The following is a 17348-nucleotide window of genomic DNA, read 5'->3' on the forward strand; positions in this document are numbered from 1 at the left end:
GCGGTGATTGGTCGTGCATCTGCAGAGGGAACACTACAATGCTGCAGCAGTCTGTGAGTTGTGCTTTGTGTAGGAAGGCAGATGGAGAGCATAGGTCGGATTGGCCATACATACACATTTTACAAGATGGGGGCCGCGTTTTTGTGTATTTTGCTTATTTGTACAGTGTAGAAGTCATTTCTCCCCATTGTGCTTCATATAGGATTTAGAACCTGTTCGTGTTTATCACCCCACTTGTCTCTGTGTTGCAAGTGGATGCGGCGTGGCGAAACCCTCGCCGTTCGAGAGTGAATGGCGATGGTTTTGTACCACCACCTCCTGACTCTTCATTTCAGGAAGTTATAAAGTAAGTCATTTTACGAAGAAGAACCGTCTACAAAGCTTTGTAATCTAGGGGTGCCCTGATCGTGTTCTAGCAGTTGTACCTGTTACCCATTTCAAGTGTCTCCCTCCTATGGTTTAAGCTGATCCTGTTGAATTTGCGATATTGAGGAAACCTACAGATGTTGGCAGCATGCACTCTAACCCTGTATGCTATCTTAATGCGATTGAGACCAGCTTTTTTCAGGATGCACCTAGCTTTCTGCACTACACACATAACTGCAACACGTGCATGAATTCCAAGTCATGTTAGTGCGATTGGAGCATGCACCTGAAGGACGCACATATATCTATACATTAGGCGCATGAACATGTTGAACTATCCTGCTAGCATCAGAATGTGTGACCTACAGGTTCAATGCTTATCTGTGCAGCAGGCGCATTAACCAACCAAGCTGTTTTACTGGGATTGAAGCTGGTGCCCTATAGCGTTCACACTGATCTCTCTAGCGGTTGCTCAATTACTTGCGATTTTACTCACTGACATTGGACGCTGCGAACTGCAGGTTACCCACAAACTTCTGCGGCGGCTGCTCCTCTCCTGATCTGCATGAGAAGTGAGTCAGCTCATTCTGTTCATCGCATTATAGAAATAGAAATATGTACTTAGTTATACAATATTTGAACTTTTTGTTTGGAACATTTAAAGTTAGTTACCTTGAAGTGTTTAATAAGAGATGTTTAATAGTACTCGTTTTTATCAACCTGTGAAGCGAAAAAGAAAGACTGGCCATTCAGGATTCTTCTTTGTCAAACTGCAGGCTATACTTGCAGGTGACCTAGCTCTAGGACACCCCCGCGCCGCACGGCCACCAGCTGCTGCGTGTGCTCTCCCTCCCTGCCTGACTGCCTCGCTACCGGCGCGTGACCACGCACCCGGCCCCCGAGCGGCGTGGTCCCTGCCATCCCATCCTGCCCCTGCTGGTTTGCCTTGTCTTCTGCTTTGTTTTAGTGAATTGCCTGTTTTTCTTCCCTGTACTGTATTTTGCCTTCCTGTTCGCCGCTGTTCACCCTTCCTCCCCGCTCCCGCCGCGAAACCCCACCCCTTTTGCCTTCTGATTTTGTTTATGTGAATTGATTGACTGTTTTTTTCCTGTATTGTATTCCTGGTCGCCGCTGTTCACCCTCCCTCCCCGCTTCCCGCCACTGCCGCGAAACCCCGCCCTTTTGCCTTCTGTACCCTCCCCGCTCCGCCTCCCAGCTGCTCCGCCCCCCGCGCACTTCGCCATATATGGCGACTGTGCGAACGCGCAGCGTGCACACACAGCGGGCGCGCCGATTGAGCGCCGAAGGTGCGCCAAAGGTAAGCCCGTCTGCGCCCGTCCGAGCCTGGCCCGCGCCCAGCGCCCGAACCCCTGGCCCCCGTAGACCCCTGCCCACCCGCCGGACGTACGACGCCGCCACCCTCAACGCACTCAACACTGGCCGAACCCCGGGATGCCACCAAGCCACCCCGAGACACACCCACGGACCCTTCAGCTGCCATGCCTGCAAGTTCACCTGCATCCGGACCTGCCTCGCACCAGCACCCGCCAACTCGAACACCAGCAGCACCCTCCTCAAGTGCATCCTGCTTAACACCCGCTCCGTCCACAGACACGCCATCGAACTCTGGAACCTCCTCGACACCACAGCACCAGACGTTGCCTTCCTCACGGAGACCTGGATGAACGCCTCTTCAGCTACAGACATCGCCATCGCCATCCCAGAGGGCTACAAGATCACCCGGAGGGACCGCACCGCCAACCAGATGGGAGGAGGCATCGCCATCATCCACAAGAACACCATCCGTCTCACGACCAGCACCAACAACACCCTGACCACCGCCGAACACCTGCATTTCCAGATCCACACCGACCCGAAGACCACCCTCAGAGGCACCCTGATCTACCGACCTCCGGGACCACGCACCCAATTCAGCGAGGACATCGCCGACTTCGTCAGCCCGCATGCCCTCCCCTCCGCTGACTACATCCTCCTGGGGGACCTCAACTTCCACCTGGAGAACAACAACGACCGCAACACCACCACCCTGCTCGACAACCTCGCCAATCTTGGACTCAAGCAGCTGGTGTCCACCCCCACCCACCTCGCCGGACACACACTCGACGCAGTCTTCTCATCCAGCACAGACATCGACTTCAGCCACGCCACAGAGCTTCAATGGACGGACCACAGCTGCGTCCACTTCACCTTCAAAAGAACGACGACCCACCACCACCAGCAACAGGCTGCCCGCAGAAGCTGGAACAAGATCACAGCCGACCAGCTAGCCACCTCCCTGAGCCAGCACCCTCCTGCCAGCTCAGCGAACCCCAGCCAGGCCGCCGACAACCTCACGAAGTGGATCAGCATCTGCGCGGACGAGCTCGCCCCGCTGAGGACCCCGCCCAGCAGACCCGGCAGCAAGAAGGCTCCATGGTTCACCGACGAACTCAAGAGCTCCAAGAAGAACTGCCGAGCCCTCGAGAAAGTCTGGAGAAGGGAACCAACACCGGACAACAGGACCACCCTCAAGCTTGCCACCCGGAAGCACCATCAGATGATCCGCGCCGCCAAGAAAACTGCATTCAAGGACCGGCTGGACAACAACGCACACAACTGCAAGGAACTCTTCAACATCGTGAAAGAGCTTTCCAACCCCAGCGCAGGAAGCAACGACATCACCCCATCGCAAGACCTCTGCAACTCCCTCGCCTCATACTTCCACGACAAGATCGCGGACATACACAACAGCTTCAACAACCAACCAACGCACACCACGACCGAACAACCACCCCCCACCACCACCCTCCACGCCTGGACTCCAATCAGCACCGAAGACACCATCCGCACGATGAACTCCATCCACTCCGGATCGCCGCCGACCCCTGCCCTCACCACGTCTTCAACAAGGCCGACGCTGTCATCGCACCCCACCTGCGAGACATCATCAACACATCCTTCGACACCGCCACCTTCCCTGAGAGCAGGAAGCACGCCGAACTCAGCGCTCTACTCAAGAAACCCACAGCGGACCCCACCGAACTCAAGAATTACCGCCCCATCTCGCTCCTCCCGTTTCCAGCCAAAGTCATCGAGAAGACCGTCAACAAGCAGCTGGCCGCCTTCCTTGAGACAAATGGATCCCTCGACCCCTCACAGTCTGGCTTCCGAGCCAACCACAGCACCGAGACCGCCCTCATCGCCGCCACCGATGACATCCGAGCCCTGATGGACAACGGAGAAACAGCGGCCCTCATCCTCCTAGACCTCTCCGCGGCATTCGACACTGTCTGCCACCGCACCCTAGTACAGCGCCTCAGCAACGTCGTAATCCAGGAGAAGGCTCTAGAATGGATCATCTCCTTCCTCGACGGAAGAACACAGAGAGTCCGCCTACCACCGTACAAGTCAGAGGCCTCCGAAGTCATCTGCGGCGTCCCGCAAGGATCCTCGCTGAGCCCCACCCTCTTCAACGTCTACATGAGCCCCCTCGCGGCCATCGCACGCCAACGCAACCTCAGCATAATCTCCTACGCCGACGACACCCAGCTGATCCTCTCCCTGACCAACGACCCCGCCGCCGCCAGAGCCAACCTGCACGAAGGGATGAAAGAGGTAGCAGAGTGGATGACGAACAGCCGCCTGAAACTGAACTCAGACAAGACGGAGGTCCTCATCCTGGGCTCTTCACCCTCCGCCTGGGACGACTCCTGGTGGCCTCCCGCCCTGGGCACCGCACCCAAACCGACAGACCACGCACGCAACCTAGGCTTCATCCTAGACTCCTCCCTCTCCATGACCAGGCAAGTCAACAACGTCTCCTCGGCGTGCTTCAACATCCTACGCATGCTACGGAAGATCTTCTGGTGGATCCCCACCGAGACCAGGAAGACCGTCACCCAGGCCCTCGTCACTAGTCGACTGGACTACGGCAACGCCCTCTACGCCGGTACCACCGCCAAGCTCCAGAAGAGACTCCAGCGGATCCAGAACGCCTCAGCCAGACTCATCCTCGACATCCCACGAACCAGCCACATCTCCGGACATCTGAGAGACCTACACTGGCTCCCCGTCAACAAAAGAATCACCTTCCGCCTCCTCACCCACGCACACAAAGCCCTACACGACCAAGGCCCGAGCTACCTCAACAACCGAATCAACTTCTACGCTCCCAAACGCCACCTCCGATCAGCCAACCACGCCCTCGCCGCCGTCCCCCGCATACGAAGAGCGACTACAGGAGGAAGGTCCTTCTCCTACCTGGCCGCCAAGACCTGGAACTCCCTCCCGACCAACCTGCACCTGACCCAAGACCACCTCTCCTTCAGGAAGAAGCTGAAGACCTGGCTGTTCGAGCAGTAGCGGCACCCCCCTCCCCCCAGCGCCTTGAGACCCTACGGGTATGTAGTGCGCTCTATAAATGTCTTTGATTGATTGATTGATTGCCACTGCTGCAGGTGCATAGACCCGCGAAGCTATCTTACCAGTGAGCAGGGCGTTGTTACCTCCTATTGAAATGCATTGAGACATATTCATATTAATTCCAAGTACCTGATTAAACCTACACATTAAATTCCATTTCGAGTGTAACCTCTCGTTTGCGCCAAAACAGGGCTCCAACTCGGTCAGTATTTGCTGGTGTGTAAATGGTGAATACATTGCTTAGCCTTCTCTATATACTTACAAGCTTTTTTTGCTTTTTTGGGAGGGGGGAATCTGGGAAAATATTTGTACCAAACAGCACGAAATTCCGATGTGTGCTCCTTCGAACGTACACACGGCGCAAAATTGGGAATTCCACGCAGGCAATGAAACATCTCTAGACTAGAGAATTTTGTTAAGGAACGCCACATTTTTATTCCTTAAACAATAATGCTGTAAGCAGAGAAACTTGCCAGTTTAATCCCGCTTTCTCCATAAAACTGCTCACCGAGATCTGGAGCTAAAGTCGGAACCAATGCTAGGATGTCTCTGGGTAAGTGTGAACTGATGCCGATTCGCAGGCGCCCGCAAAAAACAACCAACCAACGGTAACATTTAATTATTTCACTGTTAAATAAGTTGTCCTTCTGAACGAGTTTGTAGGCGCTCCTATTATGTCTTTGTACATACAGGCCTGTAGCCATTTGCTTGGTGGAACAACTTTTAAACTTAGCAGAATGTCTACTTTCATTTACTCTGCAGAAAGGACGCCTTTCTTATTGTACATGTGGTGTCTAGAATTGGTTGTTAAAGAAACAGCATGTACAGAAAATAATAGGTGATGTACTTGTTCTCCTCCTTTTTCAGATTGGAATTAAAAGTAGATCAGATTTAGCTGAAAAGGTCAGACTAAGTCTACAATACGAAGAGGCCAAGAGAAGGTAATGACAAGGGTTATGGGCGCCTTGTTAAATGTGCTATGTGCTAAGTGATCCACTGTATTAACATATCATGGGCTTGTAGCGACATCTACTGGGCAATTCTGGTAACACCATCCGGAAAATAGTTAACTCTTTCTCTTTGTGTTTTTTTGTTGTTAATTTATATAATATATTGAACTAATTGCCTGAATGGACATTTTGCATTTAGATCCTCTCTCAATGCCATGTTACGCACAGAAATGCTTCGTTGTCAAAAGTTTAAATGCCATTTGAAGCTACATTTCGCATGTAGCACATTACAATTGCAGCGTGTTTTGTTTATACTAAAGTCTATGGTCTTTTTCGTATACTCATTAAACTCAGACCTATGCTTTCTCGACACAGTCCTTACTGCCTAAGGCGGTCCTTGCTCTGGAGAAAGGCTATCTTGCTTCCTTGTTCAAAAACAACATTTCTTTATTTCCCCAGTTCTCTGAGACCACAGAAACATCTTGTCACTTTGTACCTTTCTACTTTTTGTATTGTTAAAAAAACCTTCACCCGCTTGATATTTTGTTTGTTGCCTCAATCACCAGAGCTGCATTTTAGTTGGTCCCATTTTTGGAGGAAGTCTAGTACTCGGAGTAATGAAGATGTAAGTTATTGCGACAGACACCTCTTCCACGTTCGTCCTCACAGTCCTTACTCCATGAGCCTTAATTTAAGGAGACGGAAGACCTCCAAAATGGTACTCGTGCTGAGAAGTGGTGCAATATCTGGTTGGGTTTAATAAACAAACAAATCATTTTTTCTTCGTTTTTTTAACTTTTATTAGCCATCAGTGTAATACCATTGAACAGAAATAGCACAGAAAAACAACTCAAGTAACCAAAATCAAGACACATAAGAGCACAGAGAGTAAAACATACATTGACAAAATTAGAAGATGACTTTAAATTAATTAATTGCATAAGATAACTTAAACTAAAAGTCGGAAACAATGCCGCTTCTTAGTCCCACTGAAGGCCCGACCACACCCTTTTAAATTTTGCCCAAGAGCGTGGGCCCCTGGGTTTGGCTAAGGCCAGTTCCATTTAATAAATTCCTCTCAATAGTGCCCAAAATTCAGTAATACTTGGACTCACTGTTTGAATCCATGCCCGAGCAATGCATAGACGAGCACATGCTGTAGATTTTGTTAGATTGCCCCGGTCTGATATTACCCCCAATACGATTTCCTTCTCTGTTATTTGATTGTCATAGCCTGATAGTATTACAAGCTCATGGGTTACATCGGACCAGAACATATTCAAATTCAGACACGTAACAAACATATGGCGGAGATCAGCGGCATATTCTTGGCACTTCGGGCAGCGTGACTTTACAGATAAATGGGTCGTAGCTCACTTAGAAATAAGCTCTGGGGTATAATACAGCATAAATAATCCGGTGTTGCTATAGTTTCAAAATAGCTGAGGTAACTGCAGCATTTATAGTTTCCAAAGATTCATATACTTCCTCTTTTGTTATATCAATTTCAAAGATCCGGTTCAATTTGACTGCGATCTGTAATCCGTCATCACTGGCAGCCGCTAAGAATTTCTAATAAACTTTACCAATACAGGCCCGGACAGAAATCTAAAAAATTGCAGATAGTACCTCAGTCGGGCTAGGTAATTCTATTAAGCCCTCTCCGTGAGTTAAATAATCCCTAACTTGCAAGTACTTAAAAAATTGATTCTGTAATATCCCAAATTCTTCTTTTAAGGATCTAAACAATCGGAATCCTTGTTCATCATATAACTGCCCGAGCTGCATTATACCACTACGTTGCCATCCTCTCCCCAACTGATCATGAAATATATCAGACAATCTCGGATTTCCCCATAAATTGGTATATGCGTGCAGCTCAGGCATTGTATAAGCCTTGCATATATCTTGCCAAATCCAGACAATGTGTCGAAGTACCTTAAATCGAACCCTCTTGTAGTAGTTAGGGTCGGCCGTTTTATACAATAAAGACCCTGTGTTTGAACCACAGGCCAGCTGGTATTGAAGCCAAATCATGCCAATACCAGGCCCCTTGAGTAAACTTTTGTAACGCCCTGAACGTCTCAGGATCGTTTAACAGACACGATAATGAGAACGCAACCACTTGTGAAGGTTTAGTTATTTTAATGAAGGCAAAAATAATACAAGGAATAAACAAAGGTTATAGTCACTGGAATCCTCCAGGCTAAGTACGTTACCAGCCCACAGCACGGATGGTCCTAACCGTCCTCTGCATATACGCCGATCCCGGCGTATGCCAACAGAGGGCAGAAATGAAATGGCCGACAATGCCAATCGGTAGGCTGTGAGGGGCACGAAGAGTGTTGGGGAGAATCGAGGAGTCAGGGAAACACCCAGCCGGGGTCTCTACCTGAAGGGAGCAGCCGCTCAACCTCTTCCTCAGACTGCACCGGGACGCGGAGTCACCTCCTGGTGATGCGTCACCGATACCCCAATCACAAGCAAAGAAGGCTGAACCGAGAGCAGCCGCTCGCTCGATCCTGTGGACTTCCGAGTCTGTAACGCGGCAAACACCTCCTGGTGTGCGTTACAGCTGGCAGTCCCTGTATCTCTGGTCGGGCTGGGAGTTACGACTCCAACCAGCAAAAGCGCCACTGCGCTTTGACTCAGCCGAGTCAAAAAAGCGAAGCTCAATGGTTATCCGGTAGAGCTTCCGGGTCCTTCACAGGTGACGATGGGGCAAGACACGGCCCAGGGAGTAACGACTCGACCTACCTCCGTTCTTGCCTTACTGGAGCACCACTCCGGAACACTGCTCTTCACTAAGCAGGTACGTCGGTGTAAACACAATATCCGACAGCGTTGTACCTCCCGGTTCCTCCCTTTATAGGGCGTGTTTTCCTTGAGTTATGTAACAGCTCTCCTGTTTACATAAGGGCGTGTTTTCCTTGAGTTATGTAACAGCTCTCCTGTTTACATAAGGGCGTGTTTTCCTTGAGTTATGTAACAGCTCTCCTGTTTACATAACCTCTCAACCGCTAAGCATCCTGGGAGATGTAGTCCGTTTTCACTGGTTACCGTTTTCCTCCCCTCGCATGACAGGAATTCTTGACAACTTTGAATCCGACTAACAAAGGCAGCCCAAAAATATACTTTAAAGTCCGGGAGTTCAAAACCACCTTGTTCATATGGTAGCCTAATGTACCTAAGAGCTCTCCTTGCCCGCTGGTAGCCCCATATAAAATTGCCTACAGCACTTTCTAACTGCTTAAAAAATGATAATGGCACCCCTAGTGGAATAGTACGATAAAGGTACAGAAACTTCGGAAGGATGTTCATTTTAACTGCGTTACACCTCCCAATTATACTGAGTGGTAGCCTATGACAACTACGCATATTTGCAACCACCTTTTTTAACAATGGTTCATAATTTAGAGCGACCACATCATCAACTTGACAACTAAGACACACTCCAAGATATGTAGCTGTTCTTGTAATTCCTAGTATAATTGAGGCTGTTTCAGGTTGAAAATTTAGGATTGTCTGTGTCTTATCCAGATTTAATTTGTAGCCCGAAAAGGAGCCGAGACGCTGGGCCTCTTGTGTAATCTCAGCTATAGCTTTTACTGGTCTCGTAGTAAAAATAACAATGTCTTCTACGTATGCAGTTAGTTTTAATTCCATACCATTTAGGGACACAGGAGAGATATGAACATTATGAAGCAAATGCTTTATAAAAGGCTCAATATAAAGAGCAAATAATAATGGGGATAGCGGTCATCCCTGCCGCGTACCCCTGTGAATACTAAAGAAAGATGAAGAGAGGCCATTAAACCTCACAGCAGCAGTCGGTTTGCTGTATAGTTTCTGTACCGCTGAGATAAACCTCTGACCGAGACCTAATGATGACATCGTGAGCCATAAAGCTCCCCAAGCCACTTGGTCAAAGGCCTTCTTGGCATCCAACATCAGCATCCCAATCTGCTGATTCAATTGGCCAGAAACATCAAATGCAGCAATAGCTGTATTAATGTGAGCAGCAGTATCTCGACCCGGGACAAAGCCATGCTGTTATTCGGATACTAAAAGATGGATAATGGGGGCTAGACGAGAAGCAAGAATTTTTGAAAAATAATTGGCGTCAGCGTTAATTAAGGATATTGGTCGGTATGAACTCCTATCTTCTACCAGTTTCCCCTTTTTTGGAAAAACAATAATGTTAGTAATATTCCAAGAGGAGGGAGCTTCCTCCCCCTGCATTATTTTATTACACAACTCAAGCAGGATCGGAACCAGTATATCTTTAAAAGTTCTATAGAATTTTAGAGGAATAGTATCTTCGCCTACAGCCTTACCTGTGGGTAATGCACAAATTGCTTTGTTTACTTCTACTATATCCATATCTTTTTGCATTTGCTCTCTATGAAGTGGATTCAAAACGGACCTTGCACTTTTTTGTGTATAGTCCATAGCTATTTGCTGACTAAAAAATATTGAGTCACTATGTAAATGTAACGTAAATGTATTTGTACTTATATAGCGCACAGCTACCCCATTTCGGGGTTTCCCGGCACTGTACTCATACCGCTAGGGAACCCTTCCTGGCTTTTCCCTGTGAAATGTCCACTCCTGGGCATCCCCAGGGTGAAGCCAGGCATCCCAGCGCTGTTGGGGCCGTTGTGGAGATTAAGCAAGCTATTGCCCAGAGTTGCAGCGTGGGACCCATGATTAGAATAGGCACCGAGGCGAGAAATCAGGTCCGAGGAATTATGAGCCCAAGACCCGCCGAGACGGGAATTGAACCCTGGTCCCGGGCCAGACCTCTGCATCAGGGTCTGCCGCTCTAACCATTGAGCCACACTTCTCCACTCCAGAGCTCTGCATAAAATAGCCTGAATTGTTCTACTATATCTGTGGATCTAGTATAAACTAAACCATCTGCCCCTTTGATTTGTTTAATATTTGTTTTGGCCCTCTGATTGGCTAGTTGATAGGCCAATACACGCCCAACCTTTTCCCCATTTTCATATTGTCTAGTTTTAAACTTATGGTAATTGCTAGCTACTCTGTCCCTTACCCTTCTCTTGAGCTTTGCTCTTAATTCAGTAACCTGCAAATAAATTATCTGCTCCCCAATATCCTTAAAAGCAATAGCTCTAGCATGTTGCTGATCTAGCTCTATATACTGCCTGTGTTTCTTCTTCACCAAGCGTGCATTTTGCAGATTCTGTTTAATAATATATTGTAATGTTGCCCCTCTCACATATGCCTTCAAACAGTCCCAGATTATAGCACTAGAAGCCGTGCCCAGATTATTCTCTATGTATTCCCTTAATATTCCTCGCATATGTAACACATAATCAGGATTATTAAGGAGATATCTAGGAAAAGAGAATTCCCTAACTAGCTCTTTCCCCCCTGGCTGAAGCTGCACTGTCAGCATAACAGGGTTGTGGTCCGATGGAATTTTAGAACATACCTCCATGGATGCATTTCCTAACATAGTTTTATTAGTAAAAATCATATTGATTCTGGAGTACTGTTTATGTGGATTTGAAAAGAAGTTATAGCCTGGTACTGTTGGAAATGCTTTCCTCCAAGCATCCTCCAACTGATGAATATGAAGTAAATCAAATATGGCTGCCCTCGTATGAACCATTCTGGTATGTGCTAAATTATTCGTGGTGTCAATTTTTTATCTAGAATGCAATTAAAGTCTCCCATGACTATAAGTTCGCCTGCCCATTCCGATAATTCAGAGCATAAAAAAGAAATAACCGCCGGGCAGTCAGTATTAAGGCCATATACCATACATACCGTGACCTTACGCCCAAAAATCAGGAGTTGGGCAATTGCCCATCTCCCCTTAGAATCGGCCATTGTTCGAAACACCGTAACTCTGCATTGCTTGGACTTCAATATGCCCACCCCTCGATTAGAAACTGATTGTGAAGTACATACAAGTAAGTCATATCCAAGTTGTTTAAAATGGGCTCTATCCTTAAAAGCTAAATGTGTTTCAGCAAGCCCTAATATTTGGGGTTTGAATACCCGTTACTAATCCACGTTTACTGGCATGATTAAGCCCAGATACATTCCAACACATGAACTTAACCCACAGCATTAAACAATGTTTGTAAATTTAATCCAGTTTCCTTCCCCCTCGATAAGTGTCCCTCACCCCTGTGCTCAATCTGTGCAATGTTTACTAAACTTTGGCTATGTATCCCCCTACCTCCCTGACTCCCCTCCCACATACTAATCCAACAAAACGACCATGGACGGCCGACTACCATTCTCTGACCATCTTCCACCCTTCCTACCCCCATCCCTGTGTCTGCGAAAAGGAATCGCCCCTTCCTTGCAAACAAATCAAGGTGGAGGAGTACTGCAATGGATGCCCACACAGAGGGTGAGACCCGAGACCCTAGCTGTAGTCTTCCATCCACCCTGTAGCAAGGCAAGGATGCCAGGCGCCCTGGTGCAGGCAAGGACAATGGCTGCCTTGCCAGCTGTTTTGGTAGTAAAACACAGCAATTTTCAGGAGTCAATGAGCCCTCATGGCTCTGAGTCCCAGTGCCACTGCACCTGCTACACCAATATTAGCTGCACCCCTGCATCCACCACCAAATGGTAGTCCTGAATAAAGGTGTGATAAGTAGCCCTTGTAGCAGCATCACTCATGTCCTTAAGAGCCTCAGCAAATGCTTCTGCTCATGTCGAGTCTGCCATGCTCCAGCCCTAATCTAACCCTCTTTACTAGGTTGTATGTCGAAATCACACAGGCATTAATCACGCCTGCCTTAATAACATGGCCCGAACAACCAATGCATCTTTACAATGCATTCTGTTGCCACGCAAGTGATTACAACGACTTGCCTTAGGGAAAGCACTGGAGTTGGAATAGTATAATCTACTTTTTCAACTCCAGTCTGTGCAACAGTAGGGAAAGAGTTGGACTTAAAGTCCAACATCAATTCAGCAACACTTTCCTTAAGGAAAGTTGTTCTGACAACTTGCGTAATAAAGGAATGCATTGTAAAGACGCATCCGTGGTTCAGACCGCGCAGGCACAGCGTGGTTCAAGCTACGGTATAAAGGCTGCATCCCCTTTACTCTAGCAGTCGCTGGCCCGGGACCAGCAAGCACATGCCCGGCACAACTCCTTCAGTTCGTATGCCATCTTGTGAAATCTGTCTTTGGGCCTATTTCCCATTTGGTCAACATTGCCTATTTAGGGTTATATGGCAGCCATTTTTTCTATGTACTAGGGTTAGCTTCGTTCAGGGGTTGAGCTTGAGTTAGATGGCCATGCTTCACTTCTCATATCCCTCTCAAAAGCCTTCAGACAACTCTCTATGTGAACCCCACAAGCCAAGCCGCCTTTGGTTCTTTAGTTCTTCATGCTCCCTCCCATGTCCATACTTGAACACGCTGGCTTCACCTTCCAGTCTTATGCAGACGAGATAAACGCCACAGCGGTGCCAGGCCCAGGTGACAATTCCTCCTTATTGAAGAAACGTGGCAATATCGAAGACTTCGGGTACATAAAAGGGCAGAAAATCAGCACATCAAGAATCCAGTTCCACCTATTAGTCCCACAGTATTATCTGCCCAACCTGTAACAGCACCTGTAACAGCTGCCCCCTTGTTCTTCCCACCCGCCACCAATGCCCCGGCCCTCATCTCACTCTGCCTCTGCTACAGGGCTTTAGGTGGGACGCATCCTGCCGGTGCTCAGCACGGGCAGTTCTTAAAAGCAGTTGCCGAGACGGGTCCCTACCGGGCTCTCCATTTTTACCTTCAGGGTGGGGAAAAAAAAAAGCTTAACCCTGCAATAGTACCATCTGTCACTGCTTTTGATGTAACTTCAAAGAGACTCATTTTTCAGTTTGACATAGTGCAAACATGAGCACTAGTTACATTACACAAGGACATATTCATGTTTTGAATCACAGGATGTTGACCAAACGTGAGGCTCGAACCTCCTTTCTCAGCTCGAAAGTCAGCAGCTCTAGCCTTAGCCACAACCTTTCCCACAGGAAGGGAAGCATTTTCAATATTATATACGACAAAGTTATAACTTTTGCTTATTTATCTTCTGCATTTTACAGCCATTGACAAAGCCAATAGTCCTGCTTGTTGTGTTATATATCTGGATGAATTGCCAGAAGCAGCAAAATACAAGTGGGGAAGCACACTATGCTAAATACAGATTTTTAGCTTAAGTGTTTTAAATCATGCCCTTCATTACATCTGCCACTCTCCTATGAGAGACCCCCCCAGGTTTTTCATCCCACTTAAAGCCCTGCCCTGCTGCACGAACTATGGCCTTCTTCAGGCCTTACTTTGACTTCACTGGTTTTACTGGGTATGTGCAGTGCAATAGTTAACTTTGTAGTGTATCGAATGCAAACATTCTAAATGAATAACTAGAATACATGTTAAACTGAATGTAAGCCGAAGGGAAAATAGCAACTAAAACAAATCCCAGATGAAAACACTTGGTGGCTTCCAGAGTCCTACCGAGGTAGCAGTTCTCTTGCTAATTAAATACATAGCAGGCTTATACTATTTTAGATGGTATTTTCTCTAATGACCTATGAATCAAGGTGGCAGAGCCTATACCTCTCGCCTGGTCAGATCATTTTGCCATTCCTTTTAATTAAGGGTCTCGACTAGGGGTGGGCGGAATTTGCGAAATTAACTTTTGCAAATTATCGCGAAAATGTTTAAAATTATCGCGGAAATATCGCGAAGATGCAGAAGTTTTTTTCCAGCATGTTCGCGAGATTTTCTGCATGGTTGCGGGTCGCCAACTTACCCATGTGGTTGCTTGCGGGCGCGGCCATCTTGTTTTGAGTTGTCTCGCGGTGCATGATCGCGAGAAGAAAGACGTGATCGCGAGACAGCGCAAATGGCTAAAAACAATACAACATCTCATGGAGAACGCGACCGGATCAAGAAAACTTGTCGGCGAACGCAGGGATTCAGGTAAGGCGATCGAGCGCGCGCCAGAATGTATTATTTTACAGCGCGAGCAAGAAACAAATTCTCGCCAAGCTGCGGAAACGGGAAATTTTGACATTTTCGCACTCTTCGCGGAATGCGAAAATGTCAAATTATCGCAATTTCCGCGAACGGAACGAAATTTTCGCCCAGGCCTAGTCTCGACATCAGGGACTGTTCTATCTGAAAATAGGAAACTGGAGGAAAGGAGAAATCTCAGCCTTATTAGTAAGGAGGCACTCACTAACCTCTTCAATAACTTTCAGCTATCCGGGCACATGGATGCAAATCTGGCAGCAGCTGAATTATCTAAAAAATTGTTAACAGTCGTGGACACATTAGCGCCCGTTAAAAGGCACTATGCAGCAAGAAAAAGGCCCTCCGCTCCCTGGTTCTCAGACAGACTCAGAAAGCTGAGACAGGTGCGCCGTAAACAGGAGAGGCTATGGCCCATAGATTTAGCGCCAACGGGTTGAGAGCTACACAAACAGCATTTGAAAGAATATAAAGCAGCTATCATGGAAGAAAAGGGAATATATTACTCAAAGATCACAGAGTCAACCGAATCCTCCAGAGAGCTTTTTAAGGTCATCAACTATCTCACTTCTCACCCCGTCACAGATCCTTCGGAGTCTTCGCAGGAGCTCTGTGATAGATTATCAGTTTTCTTCCGTACCAAAATCACAGATATATATTCCTTGTTGGAGGCATCCAACTCTAAAGCAGGGCAATCTGCTCAGCCTATATTCCACCTTAATGAAAGTGCTATTAGGGAGGAGACACCCAGGTTACTCACTTTCCCTGGTATGTCACCAGAGGTTATGGACCAGTTACTAGAAGGAGTTACTTCTGGTTCGCCTCTGGAATCTTGCCCCCTGAAGGTGTTAAAAATTGGTAGAGAGGTTATCATTCCCCTCCTTACCACTTTACTGAATGTAGCCATCTTAGAGGGGCAGAATCCTATCTCATGGAAGGCTGCAGTAGTTAAGCCACTCTTCAAAAGGCCTTCATTGGACCCTACGGAATTGAAAAATTATCGTCCGATTTCTCTGCTACCAGTCCCAGCCAAGATTTTAGAAACCTATTTAAATTCTCACTTTAGTGCCTACCTAAAGCATCACCAGATACTTGATGGTTCACAACATGGCTTCAGAAGCCACCATAGTACGGAAACAGCATTGACTGCGGTATTTAATAACATCCGTACTCAGGTGGACGCAGGGCACACCACATTGCTGGTCCTACTTGACCTTACCGCAGCTTTTGATACCTTATCTCCTCTGAGGCTGGTTGAACGTCTCAGGGAGATAGGGATCGGGGGCTCGATCCTGGGGCTTCTTGCATCCTTTCTTAGGGATCGGACACAGACAGTGAAAATGGCCCCAATTCTATTCGACTTCTAATTCTCTCTCGTGTGGAGTCCCACAGGGCTCTTCCTTGAGCTCAACACTTTTTTTTTTTTTAGAATGACCAGGTTTTGCATGTATTTTCTATATTAACACTAGTAATTTTCTTAAATGAAAATGTCCTTCTTCCTTAAGATAAAATAAATGTAGTCTTTCAAATTTAGTCTGCAGATAGGCCACTTATATTCTATTTATTTATAAAAATGCCAGACTCTGGCAACTACAGGTGGCAAGGTAGACAAAGACGAAACACGTCTTGGGTTGCTTGTGTTCCGGTTCAGAAAGAACCTGGTATGGCATTTTGGATTGGACTGTTCCTATTGGAGCAAGGTCAAGAGAAAGTTGCATATGGCTGAGTCTAATCTAAGGAGGCTTGGTGGGAAAAAGAACGATGGTTTTGAATATTACCCTGAGCAATTACCAGCAATTAGACATATTGCATGCATCCTCCCATCACCTTTTGTGTGTTTGATGTACCGTCCCAGGTGGCCAAGGGTATGCCCAGACGTGGGTTCCGTGCGCACTGTGCCACTGGAGCCAAACTACACACGACTGATGAACTCCAATCGAGGCAAAACTGGTCTTGGGTCGCTTATGTTCTGGTTCAGAAAGTACCTGGTTTGGCAGTTATGTTATGTTAAAATACATTTATAAAGCACACGTACACCGGGGAGGTTTCATGGCGCTACTTTGCTTAATACCCAAGTTCTAATGCACATTTAGAAGGCCTGACGAAAGAGCCAGGTCTTAAGGAAACTTCTGAAACTGAGAAGATTGGTACAGAGGCGTATTTCAGAGGGAAGAGAGTTTCAGAACATGGGGACTATAATGGCAAACCTGGCACCACCAGTATGCTTTAATTTAATTTAAAAGAGGGGGTGGACAGAAGTAACTGGTGTGCTGAACGAAGATTGCGTGTGGGAACGTGCTTGTTGATCAGGTTGTTCACAAATTTGGGAATTCTCCCATTGAGTGACTTAAAGATAAGGCACCCAACCTTGAAGGGACAGCGCTGGACTACCGGAAGCCAATGAAGTTTCTTCAGGAGAGGAGTACCATGAAGGTGCCTGGGTTGATGTACGAGCAGGCGAGCCGCCTGGTTTTGAACCAGCTGTAGGCATTTCGATAGATAGAGGGGGATGCTGAAGTAGAGCGAATTGGCATAGTCAATGTGGGACATGACCATGGCAATAATCACCTGAGTCCCAACACT

At 47.3% G+C, this 17348-nt stretch overlaps 1 protein-coding gene across 1 annotated transcript in view; it reads left to right on the forward strand.

Moving 5' to 3' along the window:
• Window positions 1-17348, forward strand: part of WWC2 (WW and C2 domain containing 2) — an 851690-nt gene that overhangs the window by 440913 nt on the left and 393429 nt on the right. Inside the window, exon 8 of the mRNA XM_085641882.1 lies at window positions 5656-5729. Within this exon, the coding sequence (XP_085498008.1) occupies window positions 5656-5729 (74 nt within the window). The remainder of the gene's footprint in view (window positions 1-5655; window positions 5730-17348) is intronic.

Source organism: Triturus cristatus, chromosome 2_2 (genome assembly GCF_964204655.1).
Source record: "Triturus cristatus chromosome 2_2, aTriCri1.1, whole genome shotgun sequence".
NCBI classification, from domain to species: domain Eukaryota; kingdom Metazoa; phylum Chordata; class Amphibia; order Caudata; family Salamandridae; genus Triturus; species Triturus cristatus.